The sequence below is a fragment of the Pararge aegeria genome, chromosome 26 (assembly GCF_905163445.1).
Source record: "Pararge aegeria chromosome 26, ilParAegt1.1, whole genome shotgun sequence".
Taxonomy (NCBI): domain Eukaryota; kingdom Metazoa; phylum Arthropoda; class Insecta; order Lepidoptera; family Nymphalidae; genus Pararge; species Pararge aegeria.
The window spans coordinates 1,988,165-2,015,323 of record NC_053205.1 but is presented as its reverse complement, the minus strand read 5'-3'; the positions used below and the strand labels follow the sequence as shown (position 1 = coordinate 2,015,323).

Below are 27,159 nucleotides of genomic sequence, written 5' to 3'. Positions count from 1 at the left end.
GTTATCACCATCCCCTTACAATTATGTAAACATATATGTATGAACGCTTCATAAGTGCCCGTGATAGGCCGACATGAATAAAGAAATTTTGAATTTGAAAATGTAGTACGCAAACTTGTAAAGAACCGAAATAATACTTCTCAGGCTTTAGAGGTACATTATGTACTGTCTCTGAGACTTATCTGTGAAAACGAAAACCTAATACTTTTGAGTAAACAACTGCCATAGTTTTTACTGAAGGAAAACAGATACTGCCCTAACATCACATGCAAAATTGAATTCATGTGACTCCTATCACGTTATTAGATACGAGTCGCTTAGCCTAGGTGGGTACTACGCGCGTGTCGGTGTTTTAGCTTCAATAGGGTTGTCACAAGTGAACACATAGAATGTTTTGAATTAGTTTGTATGAAAAAATAAATATGCTTTTTTTTATTTAATATTCTTAAAGGGTATGATTCCTTATGAAATATACTTATTACTTATAATATTTTTTCGTAATTCTGTTAAACGTTGGATATATATATTCTGATTCTGTTAATTTAACATTCGTTATTTGTGCAAGTAAATAGTATTAAAAAATAATAAAGACGATGCTACAGATCGCTTTTACGCAAGGAGTAGAGTAAATAAAATAGTTCTGCGTGTTTGTGCGTCCCACTCACCTCGGAAACCTCAGTCCCCTCAGCCATCAGCAGCCGGAACCGCTTGGTGGCGGAGGCCCTCAAGAAGCGCTCCACGAGGCCCGAGGCCCCGTACGTCAGGATCAGTTCGTCCGCGTGGACGTGTTCCTTGGCCTGCGAGCATATCGCCGACGTGCTGGAATCCAGTTCCGCTCGAAGCTGGAATGGAAATGGAGTTGTGTACACAAAACAGGTAATAACTAAAAGTAGTTCTAAATATAAGTAATAACAAGTTTTGTTCTAAGCTACAACCCAAAGTATGTGTACACATCTTGGAATTAAATTAAACAAAAAGTAAAGATAAAATTAAAGTTGAAACAAAAAAGAAACACTTAAAAAAATAATATATATATGATTTCTTTAAAGATTATGCGGAATAGTGCTTAATAATTTGATTTTTAAAAATATTTATCCTTTAGTTAAAAATGTCAATATTACGATTACTTGATACTAAATCATTATAAAGGAGTTGGAATTGGGGAGCATTGCGCGTTAAGCTTTCGCTCCCAGCTATTATAACTTACTTATTATATTCGTGTAAACCCACCAACCCGCATTTTAGCATAGGTGGGTCTATGCTCTAAAACCGTCTATGAGATTCATTCATTCATTCCATTTTTATTTATTTTCATTCATTTATTTAATAATTCATTCATACATTTATTTATACATTAATTCATTCAATTATTTATACATTGATTCTATCATTCATTCATTCATTTATTTATTTATTTAATTATTTATTTATAATAGACAACCAACTTTAAGCTGTAATGAGTCACATAGTAAATGTTTTATTTATTTATTTCATTAGATTACGATACACTGTATCATATGTTATCATAAATAGTTTTAGATTATAGTTCATAGTCCGAGTACAGTTATCACTTACTTAGGTATACACAACATTGAAGTTAGCACGGTTAAAAATAATTAAATTTTCTCTAACTATTGCTCTAACCAGTTTGCTCTTCTAATCATTTTAAATGACAATGTGAGATGGTGATAACAAAAAAAAACCCAACAACGACCAGGACGCGTTTAGAACTCTCGTAGCTTTAGTTTCAAGTTTATGAATATGGTTATCGCCATCATCTCAATACCGTATATGTAACATGTAATGTACGCATCAAAAGTGCCACCTATGGGCCTACTTTAATATTACTACCCTACCTATATTGTGGAACTCCCTACAAGATACCTATGTCCAGCTGTGGAAGTCGATTGGTTGTCATGCTAATAAATAAATAAATAAATAAATATACTACGACAATACACACATCGCCACCTAGCCCCAAAGTAAGCGTAGCTTGTGTTATGGGTACTAAAGATGACTGATGAATATTTTAATGAATTATATATACATAAATACTTAGAAAATACATATAAACACCCAGACACTGAAAAACACTTATGCTCATCACACAAACATTTTCCAGTTGTGGGAATCGAACCCACGGCCTTGGGCTCAGAAAGCAGGGTCGCTGCCCACTGCGCCAGTCGGCCGTCACAACAATGTTGTATGAACGCGAGTAACCTCAGCGATGTGGTCTCGTATGGGCTCGCGGAGGTCCTGCGCGGTGGGCCCCAACGTGGCGCGGCGGCTTGGAGTGGCGAGTACCAGCCGCTGTAGGGACTCCCCCGCACCTTCCACACTCTGCGGAACAAAAATATTATACAGTGAAACCTGGTTAAGTGGGACCTGGATAAATGAGAAACCTCTATTATTGAGAGTTGCAACGAAGCCCCGGTTCTTTTTCATTAAATTCCGGACTTTTTGAACCTGGTTAAATAAGATTTGAATTCTAAGACTTTTTCGATGTTTACCTCTATAATTGAGACTCTGTAGCTCAATTACCTGTATAAGTGAGACAAATTAATCAGGTTTCAACACGTTTTGACGTGTTTGTTTACATACATTTCTCGTCGTCATGTACATTCATAACTACATTAAATTCATAACATCAAAAATACGCATTTTTATTAACATTTCCACCTCTAAAAATGGAATAACGGCACATTTCTGCAAAGCCTGTTTAATTGGAAAACTGGATTATTGAAAACCCTCAATAATTGGTACATATGTCTTGGTCCCTTGAGATCCCAATTAACCAGGTTTCACTGTACAACTGAAGAATTTGTTTTTAAAGTAAGACTTCTTAAGGTCCGACTAGGGAGTACCTCCGATTTTTTTCTGACGGAAGTAACGCTTACGTCAGATGTCAGTGTAGTTTCCGCTATTTAAAAATAATAATGGATCCGTCGTTAGTATATGTCATATACTCCAAGCTTCTTGACTTATACGCCAGCTAGTGGCAATTGTCATAATCAATTAGGATTATTTGTTTACAATATTTATTATTATTTTATTATTTTATACAAATTAAAAACTTCAACAATAAAAAAATTTAACAGTTTTAAAAAAAAATATTTTAAATTGCAAAGTTTTTTGGAAATTACTAAAAATACTAATAAACTTAATAAAAATAACTAATAATTTATTTATTACATAAGTAATAAATAAATTATTAATAAACTTTCTAACGATTGCGACATTCCATAATATTCCATAACATTCCATCACTAACCTTAGAGTAACATGTTAAATGTATGAACGCTTCATAAGTGCCTGTGATAAAGTCTACATGAATGAAACATTTTTAGGCATACATTTAACCTAACTTGTCTATGGTTCTTGCAACAAGTTGTCGTATTTTGTGTTTGTATTCTCATAATTTTCATTTTACGTATGGAATTTAGTTTATTTAAAAAAACAACCGAATTCATATTTTTTTTCATCTGTTAAGTGTCAGTTTACGAGTCCCGTGAGCTATAGAATCAACCGAATCGACGTATCGACTTCGACTTCACACGGCTCCTACGTTAAACAAAACGTACTCCTAAAAAAAACGTTTTACGAACTCTTATGTGGCGTTCCACATAAGAATTCGTAAAACGTTTTTTTTCGCTAGGAATCACCTAAATTGCTTAACCAGTCCTCAATAGTCCCAGATGAAGGGACATCGGGTCGTGTCGGACAGGATGGGGGTCTTGCCGTTTAAGATACATTTAAACGACCCGGGTAGGACAGCAGCTTGCCGTACCCAGCCGTAGCCCATAGCGAGGCAAATGAGGTCGGGGGAATATTTTCTCCCGCGACGTGCTCCACATGCGCTGTACGAGGGAGGCACCGGTGCGTTCTTAAGACATCCCGGAGCCTCCCAAATATGTGCCGAGGATGGCCACCGAGGTTTGTATTAAACGTAGGCTTATAGAAAAGTCCTATTATAGTATTAAGGACTACGTCAAAGATAAAAATGCTTGGGTGTAAATTATTGCTCTAACCAGGTTGCTTCTTCAATAGTTTTTAAAGGACAATGTGAGATGGTGATAACAAAAAAAAAACAACCGGCTAAGTTTGTTGTGGGCTTCTACTTAGACCAGGGCGCTTTTGGAACCCTCGTAGCTTTAGTTTTAAGTTGACGAACTTATTTATCGCCATCAACTCACTCCTATGTCATATTTTACATGTAATGTACGCATCAAAAGTGCCATCTATGTGCCTATTTGAATAAAGAAATATTTGACTTTGACTTTGAGGGGGTTTTAGTACGTAATAGATTCCCCCGTAAACAAAAAAAAAGGTATATGATAAAGGCGTCCTAGGTTTTAGGATAAAACGAGCATTACCTGGTTAGCGTGAGAACGCTGCTCGTCCCGCACGGCGCGCAATACGCGTCGCACCATATTGTGTGCTGACAGCTCCGCGGGCAGCGCTTTCACCAGCGTTCTCCCCGCTGCCCGCACCTTGCTGATCAGCGCGCTGACAATAACAATAGACTTGTTAACTGCCTTCTTCTTCTGCTGCGTTTGATTTTTTTTTTCTTAATGTTTTTATGGAGGGTATGTTCAATTCTGAACATGCCACCCTCATCAGAGCGACGATGTAATAGTATGACGACGACTTGTAATAGTATTTACTAAACGTATTTATGATATGTTAAAGTATATATTTTAAAAAATAAATATAATACGACAATACAAACATCGCCATCTAGCCCCAAAGTAAGCGTAGCCTGTGTTATGGGTACTAAGATGACTGATGAATCATTTTTATGAATAATATACATAAATACTTATAATATGCTTTCTTTGGTCGTTGAAATGGTTAAAATCGGTCCAGTAACTTCGGGCATACTGGGTACAGCATACAAACACACAGAAGAATCTATCCTTTTTGTAATATTTGACTGACAGACGGTCGATTGGCGCAGTGGGCAGCGACCCTGCTTTCTGAGTCGAAGACCGTGGGTTGAACATGAATGTTTTTCAGTGTTTGGGTGTTTATATGTATATTATAAGTATTTATGTATATTATTCATAAAATTATTCATCAGTCATCTTAGTACCCATAACACAAGCTACGCTTACTTCGGGGCAAGATGGCGATGTGTGTATTGTCGTAGTATATTTATTTATATATATTTTTTTTATTTCTATAGATTATTTTCTTGTCACAAACTTAAAGGGTAATAATTACTCACAGTGCATTTGTATTCTCTGCATCGCTGATTATCTGCTCTAGAAGATCGACTGTTGCTATGGCAATGTTCTTTGAGCCACGCAGCTTCCTACAAGAAGAATGCAATAAGACAAATTTTTTTCAGCTTTATTGTCAGGACTCAAATGGTTCGCAGTAAACCTACCGGCAGTGGCGTGCACTTTATACATGCACAAAAGCACTGCATACCCTAAAATGTTTGTATAACTCATAAATGGGAAGGATTTTTCAATGTTATACCATCTCCCTTCTTTATGCATACCCTGGTCAAAAACCCGGTGCACGCCACTGCCTACCGGCTAGGTTTTTCACTCCCTTAGGGTGTATTTCGACAGCTGAGTGGCGCAGTGGGGAGTGACCCTGCTTTCTGCGTCCAAGGCCGTGTGGGTTCGATTCCCACAATTGGAAAAATGTTTGTGCGATGAAAATGAATGTTTTTCAGTGTCTGGGTGTTTATATGTATATTACAAGTATGAATATTTTTATGAATATAATACACATATATTCATAAAAATATTCATCAGTTATCTTAGTACCCAAAACACAAGTAACGCATACTTTGGGCCTAGATAGCGATGTGTGTCTTGTCGTAGTATATTTACTTGTACAGTGTTTTTCCAAAAATCAAAATTAAAGAATAGAATAAGAAATCATTTGCAGGACTCAAATGGTTCGCAGTAATAATGGTTCTACCGGCTAGGTTTTTCACTTAGGGTGTACTTGTACAGTGTTTTTTCAAAAATCAAAATTAAAAATTCATTTATTTCAAGTAGGTCTAATATAAGCACGTCAAGTCTGTCTGTGTGTAGACTCTACCACCGGTTCGAAGGCAGATTCTACCGAGATGAAGCCGGCAAGAAACACGGCAGTTGCGCTTTTCCAATATCAACAATTTACATTTTACTCTTTAAAATTCATTTTTCTATCTTGTGAGAGATGAAAGAGGAGCCGGATGGTTCCGCAACCTTGTCATTAAAGCATGCAGCACTTGGCACTCAATTATTGGGCTATCATCAGGGGTATGGCAGTTATAATACAATGTGAGATGGTGATAACAAAAAAAAACAACCGGCTGTTTGTTGTGGGCTTCTTCTTAGACCAGGGCGCATTTGGAACCCCCGTAGCTTTAGTTTTAAGTTGACGAATTTAGTTATCGCGATCAAATAACTGCTATGTTATATTTTACATGCAATGTACGCAAGTGCCATATATGTGCCTATTTGAATAAAGAAATATTTGACTTTGACTTTGACTTTGAATAAATTGTTTGTACACATCATTGTTGGTAGGGCTTCAACTATACTTGAGCAAAATTGGAGAAAGATTATTCTGAAGTACAGGAGTGCCTCCCAGTTAATCCCAGATCACTTATAATAACGCAGTGCATCTCTGTACTTTCTACAGCAAACCAGGGCGCCCGGAATGCCTGTTATAGACATTTCAGTATAAAAGCAGTAATATCAAAGTAGGTAAGAGCTCAACTTCACTTTAGGGGGGCTGAGTTTGAATCCCAGCACGCACCTCTAACCATTCTAAGTGATGTGCGTGTTAAGTAATTAAAATATCACTTGCTTCAACAGTGAAGGAAAACGTCATGAAGAAACCTGCATTATTATTATTATTATTATTATTATTATATGATAGACTAAGCAGCTTTCGCTATATCATTTATTTGCAGCGCAATAAATGATATAGATGCGTCTATATCATTTATTGCGCTCTTTGTCTTTTTGATGTTTATCCAGTCTATTCTTAAACTGATTCAGTGATTCTGCAGTCACTACATCTTCAGGCAAGGCATTCCACATTTGTATAACTCTATTGCTGATAAAGTGCTTGGAAGGATTAGACGATGCCTGCTGATATTCAAGTTTGAGACCATAGCCCCTTAATCTGGGGTTACTCTTTTTTGAAAATATCTCCTAATGCCCGAGAGTTCTATATAATGTTCTCAAGGGTATGAGAAGTCCACCAATCCGCATTGGGCCAGTTAGGTGGACTACAGCCTTAACCCTTTCCCATTGTTGGAGGAGACCCGTGCCCTGTAGTGGGCCCGTAACAGGATGATGATGAAATATTAATTGAATTCTTTGTTAATAACAGAAAGATATGAAAAGTGAACTATTTATAGTTATAAACATGGATGGGTTAAATCAAAAAGAAGAAAAAAATTTTGAATGTATATCAACTTTATTTGGACGAATGAGTCTTGATTTGACAAAATGTTGTGTATACCTGGACATCACCAACTTACATGGGTATAACTTAACAGTAGAACTAATTACATTTTTTTATTTATTTTCGTATTTATACAATAATATCCAAGTGGTAGGAGTGAATATGATGCAATTTGATATAAAAATAATAATTACTATTTAATTTTTTATTTTGTTACTATATTTCTAAATGTAGTCAATAATACAAAATTTAATAATAATGTGGATTGACTTAGGGATAGTATTATTATAGTAAGTAGGAATTATTGTACGATCATATATATTTTTTGCATGCCATCTAAGGCGGATTGTTTGTCCCTATGTTTTGTGTACCTACCAACAATGTAATACCAATCTGCAAATAAACGATTTGATTTGGTTTAAGTTTTTTTTTCATTCCACAATTTATTTGTGTATATTTTTTTGTCGTACCTTGGCACGAGTATAGCCGAAGCCTTCCACCAGACAAGTTATAAAGTTGCAAACTGCAAACATGTGAACAGAGCAAGTTGTAAGAGTTCACGTAGTCATCAATTCAATACTTACCCACTTCTAATGGTAGACACGAATTTAACAACACTATCCATAGTTTTTTCGTCCAGTTCATTCAATTTGCTTTCTAATGGTGCCATTGTATTTACAGCGATCACTTTTTATTCATCAATATAGTAAAATTACTGATGCAATTCCAATCTAACCTAATGTTTTGTTTTGGTACTTTTTTCCACGGAAGCCAAAGAGGATATAGATTTAATCATCATTACATGACAGAAACTTTATATTTTGCCTGTGGCAACGCTCATTGAGATTGGAGGGGCGTAGTTGGAGGGCCTATTACCCAAATAAATATAATAATAAAAAAATATTTCTATACCAAAAAAATATTTAAGAACATATATAATTAATAACATTAATTTAATTATAATATTATTGATTTAAAGACAAGGACAGAAACGAAATATCTTAAATAATGAATAATCAAATTTTTTTATAACAACGCAACGGACAGCTTTAGAATGCAGAACAGAAGCCCCTTTGAATTTATTATTTTGTTCGTTTCATGTTTGTTTTGTCCTGTTTGCACTGTGAAATAACGTACAACAGGTTATTCTGACTGATTCTATAATGCTGTAATGTCTATTATAGAAAACCCCTTTCACAGCAAATCACGATTTCCCATTATCTTAAAAATCAGGGAGACTTTGCTCTCTTCCAATCAAAAAGGACTATCCACTGGTTTGGATTCCAAGCCACTCGGGTATCCCAGAAAACGAGACTGCTCATACATGTGCCAAAATCGCAGGATCTATAAATAATAAATAAAAAAAAAAAAAAAAAAAAACATTTATTTCGACCGACTTGGATCATAAATGGTTAGTAAAATACAAAGTTAAAATTAAGTTAAGTTGTTAGTAAACTTAGCGTAAGGAAATAGTTTATGCATGCTATGTACTCTTGCCAAAACATATTGACTAATCCTGGATTTTTTGTAACGATCCAAATAGGTTGAGGGTAAGTTTTACGCTTCCATCCAACCATACATACCAAGACAACCCTGGTTTTGTCACTATCGGACTACAAATCGCTGGATTCACAATCTCCCGTTTTCGTCTTGGTCATGCTTTCACACCTGTTCATCTGGCCAAACTACGGATACGGGCAACTCTATCAGTGAGTTTGGCTTCGATGGGGCAATATAACTCACATTCTTTTTAACTGTCCCAAACTTACCTGTCCTCTTTATGACGTGCTTCCTCCTAAAGCCCCCCCCCCCCCCCCCCGTCCTCTAAGTGTTAAATGTTTGTTAATGTTGGAGTTCAGTCCTTTCAGATTTTGTGTTGTCTGTCTATGTGGCACGGATAAAAGCCATACATAAGAATTGAATTGAATTGAACAGTTAGGCTATTAGTCTGTGTTCTTGTTTAGCGATTCTTACAAGGGATTCTTACTACATTTTATTAGTATTATCGTTAACTGCTTAAACTGAATTACCTACCTTTGTGAATTTAGATCTTTGTTTAGTTATTTATTGATAGCAAAGGTGAAATTATTGTTAGCTTTACTGAAATGTCGTGGCGGGTATGTTTTGTTTACATTTATTGAAATGCTTTTTTTTTGTAATAACTTGCTTTACGGCTCTAGCTTCTAGCACTTTTAAGGGAGACAATAAATAACGTGATGAAAATAAGATATTTAAAGAAGATGTTTGAAGAAGATGAGGGTTTTCGGAACATGCTTATTGCTAACTTTATGTCGCCAATTGCCATTTATTGTAGAATTAACGTAATAATCATTATTAGTAACCAGATGGCCAACGATTACGAAATTTTTGAGTTCCTGGAAGCAGATTATGAGATTAGTGAAGTTAATTCATCGAAGAGGCTCCGGCGTAGGTGGTTGCGCGAAAAGAGCGATCCCTTTAACATAGAGGAGGAAGAGTTTGTTAGGCGGTATAGGCTCACAAAAGAAGATGCACAACAGCTTTGCAATGAGATAAGACCGTTGTTTAAGACTACAAGAAGGTCTACAGATTTGTCTGTAGAGATTAAGGTAGGTCTTAAACTACTAGGGCCTCATACAACGTGTAACGGAGTAACGAAATACTGTTGAACGGTGCATAAGTATATTTTATAAGGAATTACCCTGTAAAAATATTAAATCAAAAGAAGCGTATTTTTTTCTCCATAAAAACGAATTCTAAACATTCTAAGTGTTTACTTATGACAACCGATGGCCAATTGGCGCAGTGGGCAGCGACCCTGTTTTCTGAGTTCAAGGCCGTGGCTTCGATTACCGCAACTGGACCATGTTTGTGTGATGAACATGAATGGTTTTCAGTGACTAGGTGTTTATCTATATGTACTAGCGGACTCCAACGCCATCTGTGGGGCTAATTTGTAAATCTAAAACATCCAGGGTGCCACCCAAACGTATACCAACAAATTCATTCAAATCGGTCCAGCCGTTTAGGAGGAGTTCAGTGACATACACGCGCACACAAGAAATATATATAAGACTAGTGGTCCCTCGCGACGTCCTCCGCGTAAAAGTCAACCTTAAAAGATAGACATGCTGTCGCCTGTACCAGGCTTTTTTATGCGTGATTTTATTGAAACTTTAACCGTTTACGCAGCGTACGTGGCGTAAGCTAAGTGGCCGATTTTGAAACATTCTTCATTGGTCCTATGCTCCTTTTAGTCTTAGCGTGATGGTATATACTCTATAGCCTTCCTCGATAGATCAGCTATCCAACACTGAAAGAGTTTATCAAATCAGACTCGTACCTGAATAAATCAGCCGTTTAGTTGCAGTATAGGTAAATAACCTAGATACCGACTGCAGCGCCATCTTTCGGGCTGATTTGTGAATCTAAACCATCCAGGATGCCACCCAAACGCATACAAAAAAATTCATTCAAATCGGTCCAGCCGTTTAGGAGGAGTTCAGTGACATACACACGCACAGAAGAATTATATATATAAATATATAAGATAAGTATTTATGTAGGTATATTATTCATCAGTTATCTTAGTACCCACAAGCTACGCTTACTTTGGGACTAGATCGCGTGTATTGTCGTAGTATATTTATTTATAAAAACCCTATTGAAGATAAAAAACCGACACGCGCATAGTACCTACGCTACGCGACACTTACCTAATTAAATGACAGGAGTCACTTGATTTTAATTTTGCATGTGATGTTAGGGCTGTATCAGTATCGTACCGATCATGATAATTTCCAATACTCCGCGAAAAGATCGCGCTTTTCGCGGAATATAGCAAATTTAGCTTAGTTTTCATAAATAGACATACCTATTTTTACGTAAGAAATTCTTAAATCTTTGCACGTTTCTAGGTACTAACCGCCCTAGCGTTCTATGCGACCGGTGTCGATCAACGCCCTCTTGGCAATCAAGAGGGGCACTCCATGGCCCAACAAACCGTTTCATCAGTGATTGCTCAAGTAACCGCATGCCTCAACACGGCTCAGTTCGTGCAGAAATACATACACTTCCCCAATAACGATGAGGAACGAGACAGGATAAAAGCTGAGTAAGAGTACTTTTATAATCTGTGACTTTTATTAACCTACCCAAAAACCAAAAAAAGTGTTGCTAGTGTAGTGTTAAAAAATCGGCTTTTACGGGAGGCCAAGTTAGATATTTTAAAGGTACAACTACTGTATCAGTCAGAATGGCGGGTTTGTGATTTCAAAATAGATCGAAACTATATACGAGTACATTGTCACAACACACAACTACCGACTGGAATTGAACCTGCGACTCTCTGGCAATCGCGGCCTGAGCGCTTTCTCCAATTAAGCTACGGCTCTCCTACCGTCGATGCCGAAATTAGTATATGCCTTTCACATCAGTCTTATAGCGACTGTAGTGTCATCTAGTAGAAAACGTTGCAGTTTCGATCAACTTTTTCAAAGGTCCATATTATAAAGAGGCACTACTAGTCCTTTATCTCGCGCTATCCTTTGTCCTTCGCTAAAATAGCAATACTATTTTTTATGAATTCACTGTAATGCATTCTATATAAGACTTAGTTAAACGGAATATTGTAGGATTGTGACAAGAGATGGCACTGCTAGTCCCTTACCTCGCGCTTTCCTTTGTCCTTCTGTAAAATAGTATTGTTTTTTATGAAGTTAATGTAATGCATTCTATATAAGACTTAGTTAAACGGATAAGTGTAGGATAGTGAGAACAGTTGGCACCACTAGTCCTTTACCTTGCACTATTAGTTGTCAATCGCTTAAAGTAGTACTTTAATGTGAAAACTCTATAGGCGAGGGTAAACCGGATATCATGGAATATATGAACAGTGTACTATACGTAATTTTCTCGAGTTCGAATACATTTTTGAAATTTGTTTTTTTTTTATTTTTTTCTGTTCTTAATAAAAACGTAATAAACAATCATTATTTTATGGAACAAAATTGTAATGCTTTATCTTTTCAGTACGTTTTATCTGATTCCCGTCGTAATCTGTTCGTTTGTGCATATAACTTATTAATTTGTTTAAAATAATTTCAATGTTTCGGTACTACCCGTGATGGATCACACATTTTTTTTTAATGAATTTATTGTAATTGCACGCCTCATAAGCGAAGCGTTGAGGTTGTGCTCAAAAAAAGCAGTTTTCTCGAAACTGAAATTATTTAGAAATAGATTTTTTGTTATTTATATTGCACTTACAGGTTAATTTGAGTACAGTAATATCAAGTCAAATAATTTGTCAGGCACATAAAATACATTTCAATAACAATTTTTTTGTTTAACATAGTAAATAATAACATTAAACATAATCTTTTCTGACGTCCGTGTATGGACGGGTGTATGTGGCATCAAAATTGGTCGAAAAAATGATCGTATCGGAATATTTTTTTTTTAATTATCTAAAGTAACACACGACATAATTTCTTAGTTAATATGAGCGTTCAATTCACTGTCGTTAAATTTCCATGTAATTATTCTAGCTAATATTAATTGTAACTTTCAATGTGCAATCATTATGACATTCCTGTGTCTTGTTTACAAAAAATGAATAATAATTAATATGAAAAAAAAAATTTGTAATGAGCATTGAAAGTTTCAGTTAAAAAAATTTCAATTTTATTGTGAAAAAAATGAGATTATGAGGCGTGCACTTTTGGATTTTCCAAATATTTTATAACTGTTTCAGATTCTATGATAAATTTAAGATACCGGGGGTGTTAGGGTGCATAGACTGCACTCACGTGGCCATAGTGCGACCGGCGCGCAATGAAGAATTCTACCACCATTGCAAGCAGCACTCGTTGAACGTTCAGTTGGTAAGTAATATAGGCTACTTAGTTATTGGAGTTTACTCCTTAAGAATCGATTTTCATATATAAGGCGCCCGGTGTGAGAAAAATGTGAGGAGTAAAATCTACTAATGAATGACGTCGTTACGTTTTCGCTTTGCGACGTTGCATGCCCGGCAACTGTGATGCGCAAACATGCAACGTCGCTTTCGTTTATCTACTTATTTTTCCAATTTTAGTTACCAAGGAAACCGAATATTATCTAGGTAAAGAAACAAACACATAAATATATGGGAAAGAGTGAGATAGAAAATATTATACATTTTTTTTCCTATTCTAGTTACCATGGAAACTAAATAATAAACATTACATTTGTCCTAGTTCTGATACTCTACATCCACCTCAATCTCTCGTAGGCTACTTTTAAGAAGTTACACTTCCGCCGTGTGTGAATAAATTGCACATGATTTTTAATTTACCCTTTCATATGGTATTATATCTTTATTCAGTTAAATAAACTCTTTTTATGTTTAGACATACGGCGTCGGAGCTGACACACACTTTTTTTTTAATCTTAATATATATAAATCTCCTGTCACGATGTTTGTCCGCGATGGACTCCTAAACTATTTAAGCGATTTTAAATTAAATTGGCACACCGTGAGCAGTCTGCTCCAACTTAAGAGATAGGAAAGCTTAGATCTTTAATTATAGTCGCACTTTTATTTTATTGCAAATTATTTGTCTATAATTAATTGACAGTCACATGTTATATATACTACTATACTCATTTAAGGCTTAGCGATTCTGAATACTTTAAAAACAAAATCAAACGCAGACGAAGTCGCGGGCAACAGCTAGTGTTATATATTTTTTTAAATGCACCTATATCAAAATTTCGGAACCGATAAAATTTGTACTGGACAATATTTATGTGATGAACATGAATGTTTTTCAGTGTCTGGGTGTATCTATTATTCATAAAAAAATATTCATCAGTTATCTTAGTACCCATAACACAAGCTACGCTTACTTTGGGACTAGATGGCGATGTGTGTATTGTCGTAGTAGGTATATTATTTATTTCGACGGCCGACTGGCGCAGTGGGCAGCGACCCTGCTTTCTGAGTCCAAGGCCGTGGGTTCGATTCCCACAACTGGAAAATGTTTGTGTGATGAGCATTAAGTGTTTTTCAGTGTCTGGGTGTTTATATGTATTTTCTAAGTATTTATGTATATATAATTCATAAAAATATTCATCAGTCATCTTAGTACCCATAACACAAGCTATGCTTACTTTGGGGCTAGGTGGCGATGTGTGTATTGTCGTAGTATATTTATTATTATTATCAAAATTAAGCTTAATTTGCTATACTCCGCGAATGAATGAATTATTCATTGTAAAGTCAACATCTCCTGATGATGCTCCGGTTTCGGAGCGAAACGTGCGTAGAGGGTGTATTGCCGAGGATCTGTGTGGTGTGGAGTATACAGGATTGAAGAAATTATAAATTACACCATACAGATTCTCCTACTTTTCGCGGAGTATAGCAAATTAAGCTTAATTTTGATAATATATCATGGATTTCCGCAAAGTAACGCCTGCTTCTATACAATAGGAGTAGGTATATTTATTGATTATTTATTTTAAAGAATTTGCCGATGACGTCACAAGTTGCGGCCATGACACCCGGCGAGCGTTTTCGGGGTTTTTTTTTTTAAACCTAATTCAAAATTTAAATTCATTTATTCTTTAGGCCTAGTTCATTAGGACTTGAAATGAAATCTAAAGTTTTTATTCCACCGGTTCGGAAGGCAGATTCCACCGAGAAGAGCCTTGCTCTTTTTCAACATCGATGTTGAACTCTGCTTGACTGGCTTACTTGATATAAATGAATTTTTATTTTTTTTTTAATTCTCCCTAACACATTAGCCCGCTACCATCTTAGACTGCATCATCACGATATTGCAACCAAGGGCTAACTAGTAGTGGAATAAAAATTTTTTTTTTCAGATATGCGATGCTAACATGGGAATTACAAGCGTCGATGCAAATTATGGTGGTGCAACCCACGACGCTTTCATATGGATGAACCATCCACTTAGGCAACACTTGGAAGACCTGAACAGTGAGAACACCTGGTTACTAGGTATGTTTATGTTTTTGGCACATAAAACTAAAAAAGAAAAAAAAAAAAAAAATTAGAATCTGTATGATGTCAGGAAATGTTGACTTTACAATGAATAATTGTTGTCTTAACAATTATTCATTGTTATTCTTTGTAAAGTCAACATCTCGTGAGGATGCTCCGGTTTCGGAGCGAAACGTGCGTAGAGGGTACATTGCCGAGGATCTGTTTGGTGAGTATACGGATTGAAAAAATTATAAATTACAGCATACAGTTTCACCTACTGTACGCGGGGTATAGCAAATTAAGCTTAATTTTAATAATAAAGAATTAAATGAATGATAATTTATTTATATTTATTTGGCTATAGATATGTACAGTAATGTAATTTTCTTCACAGGCGACTCTGCGTATCCGTTGAGCAGATGTCTAATGACACCGGTATCGGACGCGACGTACGGAAGCCCAGAGCGTTACTACACAGATCGGCATGACCGCGCCAGAGACATAATGGACCTTACGATAAGGGCTCTAAAGGCGAGATTCCGCTGTTTGAACTCGCAGAGAGTTTTGTACTACTCCCCGGAGATGGCAGCTTCTGTCGTGAACGCATGTGTGGTGCTACACAATATTTGCAATAGATCCAAAACTCCCGTCGAGCTGATGAATGATGAGGTGGTAAATCTGGTGAATCATACTGGAACAGTTTCTGAGGAGTTTGGCAGCTGCAGTGGCGACCTTCATCAGGGTTGGGTCACACGGAGTACCCTTATTCATCAGCTCTGGGCCAGCCAGCATTTATAGTTCTGCGAAGAAAAAAAAATATATTTATATAATACGACAATACACACATCGCCCTCTAGCGCCAAAGTAAGCGTAACTTGTGTTATGGATGGACTGATGAATATTTTTATTAAATTGCTCATAGCAATTGTTTTAGGAATTAATTAATATTAATATCTTTAATATCTTTAATTAATATTATTTCTTGTGTGCGTGTGTGTGTATATTTTATAACATATTACCAAATTAAATCTTTGAGATGTCTCTCAATAAGTTCAAAGTTTATATAAAACGTAAGCTTACAGAAAAATCCTATTATAATATTAAGGATTATTTAAACGATAAAAAAGCTTGGGTGTGAATTGCTCTAGCTTCATAGCTTAATTTAAATTTACTGGAAGATGGTGATAACAAAAAAATAAATTTACCCGGCTAAGTTTGTTGTGGGCTCTTAGACCAGGGCGCGTTTGGAACCCTCGTAGCTTTAGATTTAAGTTGGCGAACGAAGTTATCACCATCCCGTTACAACTATGTAAACAAATATGTATGAACGCTTCATAAGTGCCTGTGATAGGCCGACATGAATAAAGAAATTTTGAATTTGAATTATGTTACTGAACTCCTCCTGAACGGCTGCACCGATTTGAATGAATTTTTTGGTATGCGTTCGGGTGGCACCCTGGATGGTTTAGATTCACAAATCAGCCCGACAGATGGCGCTGGGGTCCGCTAGTTATATTATAAATGTGAAAGTGTGGATGTCTGTTACTCAATGACGCCAAAACGGCTGAACCGTTCCGGATGAAATTTGGCATGAAAAAGAACATAGGCTACCTTTTATCCCGATTCCTTAAGTAGTTCCCGAGGGAAAATTGAATTTTGCTTACGAGCTAAGCCGCGGGCAGACAGCTTTGGAATTTGGTATGCATGTATGCTATGGAAAAGGACATGTACTTTCGACGTATACCGATCTCCCAAATAGTTCGTGTGGCAGATTTAAAAAAAATTAACGAACGAAACTTTATAGACAATTGTGATGTCCACGCAGACGAAGTCGCGGGCAAAAGCAATATGATAAATGATTAATACACCAGGAGGTATCTTTGCATCGTTCAAGTCCATGTAGGACTGAATTGTGTATTTGCATTTTTCGGAAGGACACTTGCCGATAACCACCTGAGGGGTTGCTACGGCGTCACCGGGGGAGTGGGGAGAGCGTGAAAGCTCGCCATGAGAAGAGCCCCAGGGCTCGACGACATGGGGGGGGAAGTGGGAGCCGTCGACTCGAGGGTGCCTCCTGCGAGGCCTCGGACCTCGATTGGTTCGACGTTAATCTGACTGTTGGTGGACTTTTGGACTAATCATTGTTTAGACCGATCGCCCCCGTGACCGTGGTAAGGATCCACGTCCGGATGACGTCAGAAATCGGGGCCCTCGTCTTCGCCGGCGAAGACGCTGTGAATGTTGCGTGTGTGTGTGTTGTTGGGACACGTTGTCGGTAGTTATTTTGAAGAAGTAGAATTGTGTAGAAAATGCACCCGTATTTATATCACAATACCCACCAACTCAATGTCATGACCATAATTTTAATTGGTGGTAGGATCACTACACACAGACAGACTTAACGTTTCAAAAGTGCCTATATTAGGCCTAGTTGAAATAAATGAATTTTTTTGAATTATAATTTTTGAATTTTGAATTTTAATAATAATAACGTTTAATACATAGCTTCAATTATAACAATTATCTTATTTACTATATTATAAATTAACCAAAGCTATAAATAATAAATAATAAGGGAATCTCCTAAGGTAAGTACCCTCATGAGCGCTTGTGTGTACCTACCCAGTGCTCCAAAATTCAAAATTCAAACATTCAAATTCAAAATTCATTTATTTCAAGTAGGCCTAATACAAGCACTTTTGAAACGTCAAGTACATACAGGGGCTCCATAAAGCTGGAATTTGTGGAACGCATGGAAGGCACGAGAGCCCCAAAGAGGTTGATGGAGGGCACTTTGAAGGGGCGTAGAGGCCGAGGACGACCTAGGGGTCGGTGGAGTGATGGCGTTCACAAGGATATGAGGGTTCTGGGAGTTCGGAGCCGGAAATAAGCAGCTTCTGACGGAGAAATATGACCAAGCCAAGACCCACCCAACACATTTAACAAATCGTGGTTACTACACGATTGATGAATTCCTTAACGACAAGGCTGCTTGGAAGCAGGCCACTCCGCTCTCATCTCTCACAGAACAGAAGAATTTCAAAGATTGTTAAACTTTAAAATGATGTTGGAAAAGAGCAATCCGCTGAGTTTCTTGCCGGCTCTTCTCAGTGGAATCTGCCTTCCGAACCGGTGGTAGAGTCACTACTGACTGACGTTTCAAAAGTGCTTATTAATTAGGCCTACTTGAAATGAATGAATTTTGAATTTTTTGAATTTTGATTATTTAAGCAATGGTATATTAGTTTTCTAGAGGGCTACATTAAAGAACCTCTCTATATTCCTCAAGATGGTCACTCCTTCTGCAACGCCCTGCGCGATCCTCTCCAGAGCCAAAGTGCTCCTTCTAGCAGCCTCCGCCTTCTGCTGTGACGACTGGACCAGGGCTCGCCTGGCCGCCTCCTGGGACATCGGAGCCTCCCGCCTGCGGCGCGTGCGTCGCGGCCGTGCGTCCGTCGCTGGGATCGGCTGGGGGGGGCGGAATGGGGACCCGCGCGGGGACTGCTCGGGCACCGCCTCTTCCGGGGACCGTTCGGGGTTCGCATCCGAGACTTCCTCGTTGGGGTTGCCGCGCAGGATTGAAGAGCTTTCGGGTGCATATCCTTCTATAGTTTCGATTTGCGGCTGTTGACAAAAAGAGAAATGGCCTAATTAGGACTTTTTACCTTAATGTATTCAAATATATAACAACAAACGCATACCAAAAGATTCATTCAAATCGGTCCAGCCGTTTAGGAGGAGTTCGGTGACATACACACGCACACAAGAAATATATATATATATATAATATATATATATATATATATATATATATATTATATATATATATACTAGCGGACCCCAGCGCCATCTGTCGGGCTGATTTGTGAATCTAAACCATCCAGGGTGCCACCCAAACGCATACCAAAAAATTCATTAAAATCGGACCAGCCGTCTAGGAGTTCAGTGACAAACACACGCACACAAGAAATATATATATAAAGATAAGAAACAAGGTTTACTATGACCTATTATAGGATATACCCGCTTTAGAGGGGGGAGTCGCACATAACCTCCGTCCTGCCCAAGGGTCGTAGGTAGCAGCAAAGCTTTTCCACCACGCCAAAAATAAAGAAAATTAGTAGGAAAATCCAAAAGTGCACGCCTCATTATCTCATTGTAAACAATAATTAAACTACATCTAAGTATACCGTGAAAAGTAATAGGCTTCTATTCCTCAAAATACTGAAGCCTTTACAAAAAAACCAACTCAATAAGTGAAGTATTTCGCTCGTTATCGTGACCACAAGATACGGGATCCGCACATACAGACACACGGACGTCCAAGACAGAACTTTTTAATAAAAGGAGAGAGAGAGAGATAAAAAGAGTTTTTAAAGTATCACGAGTGTTAAAAATAGTGTATTTTCTCAACATTTGTCTATTTATGTACACTTATAAAAGCAATAAAGAATAAAAAAAGTGATATTTTAAGTTAAAGAATCACTCGGTGTGCGTAAACTCACAGTTATACCCACCTCAACGCTTCGCTTATGAGGCGTAAAAAAAAAAAAGGGTAGACAGCGCTTTTGTGCATATATGAAGTGCACGGTTCGAAGCAATTAGCGCCTGTTTTAAAGCTTACCTCGAAAGCTTCGAAGTTCTCCACCAGCTCCCCGTTCGGCTTCTGACCGTAATCCTCTCCGAGTATTTGAAGGAACTTGTTCTCTATGTCCGATAGCGGCGGTTCCGAGGATTGACCAGCGCCATTCCGCGCTTGGGCAAACCGCAGAACGGATATACGCTTCTTTAACTTAGCTTTGTAGTCAACCCAATACTAAAAAAAAAAGGTGAATGAACTAATTCAAAATTCAAAAATTCAAAATTCATTTATTTCAAGTAGGCCTAATATAAGCACTTTTGAAACGTCAAGACTGTCTGTGTGTAGTGACTCTACCACCGGTTCGGAAGGCAGATTCTACCGAGAAGAAGCCGGCAAGAAACTCAGCAGTTGCTCTTTTCCAATGTCAACAACGACTTCTGCACCTTTCGCAGACGATATGCAGATGTCACTAATTTATGACCATTTCTTGTAAACCTGCATGCCTGAGTTCTACATAAATTCAAATTAAAAATTTATTTATTTATGTCGGCCTATCACAGGCACTTATGAAGCGTTCATACATACATGTTTACATAATTAATTGTAAGGGGATTTTGACTTAGCCGGGTAAATTTATTTTTTTGTTATCACCATCTTCCAGTAAATTTATATTAAGCTATGAAGCTAGAGCAATTCCTACCCAAGCTTTTTTATCGTTTAAATAATCCTTAATATTATAATATTCATATTTATATTATTATTAATATTAAACATAACATTCTCTATGGTATGCGGAGTCCACCAATCCGCACTGGGCCAGCGTGGTGGACTACGGCCTTAACCCCTTCTCATTGTGGGAGGAGACCCGTGAACTGTAGTGAGCCAGTAATGGGTCGTAAGATGGTGATGATGAATCATTATTATATATATATGTCGGCAGAGGGGGTCAGACATAATAAATTAAAGAAGCGGATAAGTCAGGAAAATAGTCTTTGTAACTCTATGAAATGAAGTGAAGTTATAATCACTTAGTTAATAATAACTAACCACTACTTCAAACAAGATAGTAATTATACGAGATGGTTATCAACTATAAATTGTGGCTACTAATTCTAATTTATAGTTGAGAATAATAATTAATTCGTTTTCCACAAATTAATTATCCAAATGGTCTAGGATAAGCTACTAGCAGGGTACATCATGTGCACCGTGCTACGCCAGAGCCAAGACTGCCTCGTTACTGTAGTTTCGGTCTTTATATACGGATCATAACGACTTGAGTAGTAGGTGAGTGGGGATAATGAACAATGCGCCAGGTGGCGAGAGCCGTGCACGTGTTGTTTACAGATTTCTTGCCGGCGCCGTCATATATATGTATATATATATAATTACTTTGGACCAGCCTTTCCAATCTTTGTGTGCTCCGTCACCCTGGAAGTTCAAAATCTCTGCGAGCACCTTCCACCTCTGCTGGGAGTATTCCTTGGCCTGCAGAGAACGGTTGAATGCGACAGCTATGTCCCTGTGCGCGTTCAGGTACTCCCATAGCAGCTCCAGCTGACGTCCGGATACTCTTCGACATCTCACACTGGAAAAAAAAATAAAAAACATTAAAAATACTAATTATAAATAAATATCAATTTAACAGCCGGTTGGCGCAGTGGACAGCGACCCTGCTTTCTGCGTCCAAGGCAGTGGGTTCGATTCCCAAAATTGGAAAAAAAATGTTTGTGTGATGAACATGAATGTTTTCAGTGTCTGGGTGTTTATATGTATATTATAAGTATTTATGTATAATATTCAAAAAAGTAAAATCAGTCATCTTAGTACCCATAACACAAGCTACGCTTACTTTGGCGCTAGATGGCGATGTGTGTTTTTTCGTAGTATATTTATTTATTTATTTTATTTATATCAAACAGTTGGTTGGTACAGTCCATTCGCTCAGATACGGCCGCCTTTTCAATTAATTCAGCACAATACATAATCAGTGGCGTGCACTTCATCTATGCACATAAGCACTGCCTACCAGGCTGGCAGGCTGGTAGGTAGGCTAATTCTACAATAGAATATATGTATTCAATACATTGAAAGTTTTATTATAAAGCATTATCTAGTTTTAACTCAATATTAAAATTTGTCATTTTTGTCTATGGAGGGTAGAGGTAAGGAGGATCATCTGTGTATATGAAAAAGTGTCGTCAAAATGTATTAAATTAGGATGGCACCACATTTGCATCAAGGTAACTCTTAAAAGAAGCGCCAAATATAAATATTGTTAGAGTAGGCTTGAAAAATAAACAAGGAAGTAAGGTTATATTTACCACAATATTTTGTACAACGTAAGTTGTTGAAATTCTCAATAATTAACTACTTTAGTCGATAATGACATTAAATTTTTTAACTCGGCATACTTCAATTCATCTACGATTGCTACATTCATACCATACCCTGTGCATCCACCAGCGCCATTGTGGAGGATTTTTGAACTGTTATTTAGCGCATACAACTGGACACTTTTTCAACTTTTCTCCCATATAAGATGACTCTCCTTACCTCTACCCTCCATATTTTTGTCTCAATTAAAACATCGGAATGAGCCCGCAGACTTTGACAATTGAAAGTGTACACTATCAAATCTTTTTTTGGAAAACTAAAATGGTGTCTATGGTTAACTCCAGTGTGTCGTTTTTTTGTGCCGTTGCGCGCGCATCGTTATAATTTACTATCATAATTTTTCCCTAACGCGCCAAAAGAAGTATAACTTCAATAATCCTTTACGGAATAAAAGCTATGAGGTTTTTAATTTTTGGTATGCGTTCGGGTGGCGCCCTGGATGGTTAAGATTCACAAATCAGCCCGACAGATGGCGCTGGGGTCCACTAGTATAAAAACATTATTTTAAAACTAATAATAATTATAATATTACGATATTAAAGCATGTCCTCAAATGTCAGACAATACCAAAATGTTTAGTCAAGTTGATTAACTCTTCTTAGTGTTAAATAATTTTTAAAATAAACCTAAATATTCATTTGAATCATAATAACATTGATTCAGAAGATGCTCTTTCAATTTATTTTTAAATATATTAAAATTATTTGTCTTAATGTGATCTTATATCCATAAAAAAGTCTAGGGTTAACTTGTAGTGCAGTTTCAGCAGACTTACTTGTCAGGCAACGAAGAGCCAGATTGTCCTGCATGAGGCTCTGATGAGTCCGATTTCAGTTTCTGCTCAGATTTGATCTGTAATTTTTTTTTTTTTGTAATAGTTATTATTAAACTTTAAATGGAAAATCATCTCATATAAACAAAGCAACACGTCGCAGGGCATGCAAGGAACCAGTGGCGTGCATAGAGGGTATGCACAGGCTATGCAGATGATTCTATTTTGGTCCTGCAGAAAAGGGCTGTTCGTGCGATATATAAAATGGGCCCAAGATTCATTAAGGGATAAATTAATTTAATAGGCGCAAAACTCTTAAGAATATACATACATATTAATTATTACAAAAACAGTACATATATTTCGGATGGAACAGAGATTTTCTGTAGAACTGGTGAAGGAGGATCACGACCCCTAGGGTCAGCCTCTCGGTCGTCAGTTTCTGATTGCTCGGACATTTCCACAAACAAAACTTCAGAATTTGAGTTGAAAGTACTTTATTATATTAAACTGATTAAGTAAACAAACGTAATTAAACAATAGATCACGTGTGAACCGTGTCACAATTCGGAGGTGTTTACGGAACGACGACCTCGATAAAAGTGCCGGCAACTGCACTGCGCATGTTTTTATATCGTCCACTTCGATCCCACCTCCCGTGAATCATGGAAGGGCACAATTTTGTTTGAGTGTGCATGAATAAAACAACTTTGCTTATTTACCGCCGACATATATAAAATCAAATAAAATACTATATGGTAAAATAAATAATAAGTACTAAAACTATTTAATATTTTATAAGTTTCAATGAGATCACCTCTTTCTCGCCTAATTTTGAGGGTGTTGAGTACCAGGTTACAGAGCCTTTGCTCATATGACTTATTTGACTTTGATTGTTGCAATGCTGTGCTCAGGTCCGAAGGAGCGTGGTTGCCGGTGTAGTTACAGGCAAATATCAGGCACACACCTCAAGCTGATAGACACAGTGTTCCTTGCCAATCAAAGTGTTGTTTTTTTTGTGACTATCTGCTTACCGCCAAGTAAAACTATTAAAAAGCGATTTAGTCTATTATATAATAATAACTCGCCAGAAGTCACCCAGATCGCGAACTGCGAGGTCGTTCAATCCCTACTTATATTATAATATATATTCGACGGCCGACTGGCGCAGTGGGCAGCGACCCTGCTTTCTGAGTCTAAGGCCGTGGGTTCGATTCCCACAACTGGAAAATGTTTGTGTGATGAGCATAAGTGTTTTTCAGTGTCTGGGTGTTTATATGTATTTTCTAAATATTTATTTATATATAATGCCTAAAAATATTCATCAGTCATCTTAGTACCCATAACACAAGCTACGCTTACTTTGGGGCTAGGTGGCGATGTGTGTATTGTCGTATTATATTTATTTATTTATTTATTAAATGTCAATGTAAGTTTGTTTGTTACGCTTTCACGCAAAGACTACTGAACCGATCCTCATGAAACTTTGTACACATATTCTTGGAAGTGTTAGAAGTAATATAGGATACTTTTTATCCCGACATTAAGCTCGGTTCCTTTGGGAGAGGGGATGAGTGTTTGACGATTTTACACCATAACTCCGACACATTATTTTTGTAATATAGAGGTTATAATATGTGTTTCATTTTGCCCAAACTGTGGTTGGAGATAGAGGACAGAACTTCTCAGCGGACAGCAGCAAACCCCTGATTTAAGGCTTACCTATACTGAATACTTTTTTTAGATCTACAACTGAATTTAATGCCACATTAAAAAAAAAAAAAAAAAAACTAAATCAAACGCAGACGAAGTCGCGGGCAACAGCTAGTCATATTAATACCTTGGTGCTTTGATTTCGAACAATGGAGGTTGCGTAGAAGAAGTAAAGCGACGTATGGCGATAGCTGGAACTGCGATGGACAGGCTAAGAAAATATGGAAAAACAGGAACATAACAAAAGCTACTAAGATCCGGCTTGTTCAAACACATGTTTTATGTCATTTTTATACACTGCAGAGACGTAAACTTTGCGACTAGTCGAGAAGAAGAAAATTGATGCTCTGGAGATGTGGTGATGGAGAGTGTCATGGACCGAATTTCGTACCAACATCTCTATACTCCAAGAAATCGGCATTACAAAACGTCTTTCGGCGTTAGTACAGAGTCGCATAAAATTCTTCGGGCACGTCTCCCGGCGTGACAGTGACTCCATAGAGCGTCTTGTCGTGCAGGGCAAGGTGGAGAACACTAGAGGTCGAGGAAGGTCACCCAAGCAATCCAATCAGATTAAGTCTGCGGTAGGTGGCCCTTTGCACGAGTGCACCAGGCTTTCGGCCAGCCGAGAGAAGTGGCGGATGCTCGTGGGGCGTGTGACATCGGCCCTCAAAGGCGCTTCACGACCACGACCACGCTGCTAAGAGTGTAACGACAAAGAAGATAATAATAATAAAAAAAACTTTACAAAACAACTCGGAAAGTAAACATAGATAATTTACCTGCATATGCATCGTTATCATATTCACATTGATGACAAAATTCCTCGAAACAAAGCGTACATGCGTATTATTATTATTATTATTATATAATAGACTAAGCAGCTTTCGCTGATGCGTCTATATCATTTCTTGCGCTCTTTGTCTTTTTGATGTTTATCCAGTCTATTCTTAAACTGATTCAGTGAGTATGTAACACTTTTGTATTTTATCCAATGTTATATTCGGTAATCCAAGTAACTGAGAATCTGGAATGCTTTGCTATCGTCATCCAGTAGTCTTTCTTCCAATATAAGACATTATAAAAGTGTTCTTTTTTCTATGCAATATGTTATTCATTTTATCTTGTTTTGTGTGTCACCTGCATTAACAGATATGGTACCATGTCTGTCTTCATTTTTCACTACAACTGTAACAATGTTGAGTTAGAAGAGTTTATAGGATTGGAATGAATATAGACTTCTTTTTTTTCCACTCGATTTTAGCCCTCGATTGCGATCTCACCTGGTAAGTGATGATGCAGTCTAAGATGGTAGTGGGTTAACCTGTTAGGGAGTATGTTAATCATACCCCTGATTGGCTTCTATGGGACATTGCACCAGATCACTAAATTGCTTCTACTGGAACTAGACTGGTAACTAGCCGAACCCAGACAGGAATCAAACTCAGGAACTCCTGCTTAAACTCACAGTGGTCACCATTGATCCAGGGAGGTTGTCAAAACAACTTTATTGTTTGCAATTCAATGCATACATTTACTAAGTATAATTTTTTATTTAAAAACCATACCTCTAATCAAATTTTGATAAAACAATCTAGACATATATCCTTGTGGTGACATATAATATGTTTCTAAGTCATTTTTGTCCAATGTCTTGTATATTGTATGGTGTAAATAATAAAAAGTTAAATATTGCAATTAATATATGGTAAAATTTAATTTGGCAATGTTACATGTGATGTAGGACATACATCATTGTAAGGGAGTGATCTATGTTCTAAAACCACCTCAAAGATTGCCTCTCATAGGACAGACGGTTTTAAAGTCCCCCGGAGTGGGACTGTAATAGGCTGATGGATGATCTATCAAACATTATAATTGTACAAAAGTTATGGCATTTTCACATAATATTCTTCATTTGCTAAGCCAAAGCTTTGCTGATTTTATTTTTGTAAGTTACTGGCAGCTTGTATGATTATAAACACACTGCTTGTTGTACAAGTAATTCATACTTAAAACACCTTCTGCATATATACAAAAGCCAACAAATTTATCTTACCGATTTTAATTTTAGCCGATAAATTTAGTCTGTTTTCACGATTTATCCGGGGAAGTTATCGCCAGAATAAACTATTTTGGAAAAGGTCCAGTGAGACAAGCTGCTTTACAAGGAGTTAGCTGTTCTCTTGAGAAGATAGGCTTTATTTTCGTCGATGTTGTTTGAATTTTGATTTGATTACATTTGTGATTTCAGCATTTGATGTCGATCACAGACCACTGACCAATAACTAGTTATCAGTT

At 37.2% G+C, this 27,159-nt stretch overlaps 3 protein-coding genes across 4 annotated transcripts in view; 1 reads left to right on the top strand and 2 right to left on the bottom strand.

Annotated features, from left to right (window-relative positions):
• The window catches only part of LOC120635088, a 105,325-nt gene extending 97,122 nt beyond the window's left edge, over positions 1-8,203 (bottom strand). The window contains 5 exon segments of the mRNA XM_039906001.1: positions 666-842; positions 2,221-2,340; positions 4,374-4,506; positions 5,228-5,314; positions 8,007-8,203. Coding sequence (XP_039761935.1) covers positions 666-842; positions 2,221-2,340; positions 4,374-4,506; positions 5,228-5,314; positions 8,007-8,092 — 603 coding nt within the window. The 5' untranslated portion in view covers positions 8,093-8,203.
• A 1,204-nt stretch (positions 8,204-9,407) lies between these two features.
• On the top strand, positions 9,408-16,231 carry LOC120635375 (putative nuclease HARBI1). Its single transcript, XM_039906373.1, has 6 exons — positions 9,408-9,539; positions 9,761-10,010; positions 11,319-11,515; positions 13,157-13,286; positions 15,274-15,409; positions 15,789-16,231. Exons 2-6 carry the CDS (start codon positions 9,768-9,770, stop codon positions 16,190-16,192), a joined length of 1,110 nt encoding a protein of 369 aa, XP_039762307.1. The 5' UTR covers positions 9,408-9,539; positions 9,761-9,767; the 3' UTR covers positions 16,193-16,231.
• On the bottom strand, positions 16,063-27,125 carry LOC120635376. 2 transcript variants are annotated; one of them, XM_039906375.1, is made up of 8 exons: positions 26,918-27,125; positions 26,142-26,312; positions 25,641-26,046; positions 23,149-23,225; positions 21,369-21,564; positions 20,019-20,210; positions 18,666-19,018; positions 16,063-16,194 (listed from the first exon to the last, which is right to left on the bottom strand). In XM_039906375.1, the coding sequence occupies exons 3-8, from the start codon at positions 25,659-25,661 to the stop codon at positions 16,158-16,160; spliced, it is 876 nt and encodes a 291-aa protein (XP_039762309.1). In that variant the 5' UTR covers positions 25,662-26,046; positions 26,142-26,312; positions 26,918-27,125; the 3' UTR covers positions 16,063-16,157. The 2 variants fall into 2 exon arrangements, with proteins under 2 accessions (XP_039762309.1, XP_039762308.1); XM_039906374.1 differs by lacking the exon at positions 26,142-26,312.
• Between the last annotated feature and the right edge of the window lie 34 nt (positions 27,126-27,159).

Coding starts and splice junctions, on each gene's coding strand:
- LOC120635375 (XM_039906373.1), top strand. CDS start 9,768: ATGGCCAACGATTACGAAATTTTTGAGTTCCTGGAAGCAGATTATGAG. Junction 11,516..13,156: donor CGAGACAGGATAAAAGCTGA/GTAAGAGTACTT, acceptor TAACTGTTTCAG/ATTCTATGATAAATTTAAGA. Junction 13,287..15,273: donor ACTCGTTGAACGTTCAGTTG/GTAAGTAATATA, acceptor TTTTTTTTTCAG/ATATGCGATGCTAACATGGG.
- LOC120635376 (XM_039906375.1), bottom strand. CDS start 25,661: ATGATAACGATGCATATGCAG. Junction 19,019..20,018: donor AGAACTTCGAAGCTTTCGAG/GTAAGCTTTAAA, acceptor TTTTGTCAACAG/CCGCAAATCGAAACTATAGA. Junction 16,195..18,665: donor ATCTTGAGGAATATAGAGAG/GTTCTTTAATGT, acceptor TTTTCTTCGCAG/AACTATAAATGCTGGCTGGC.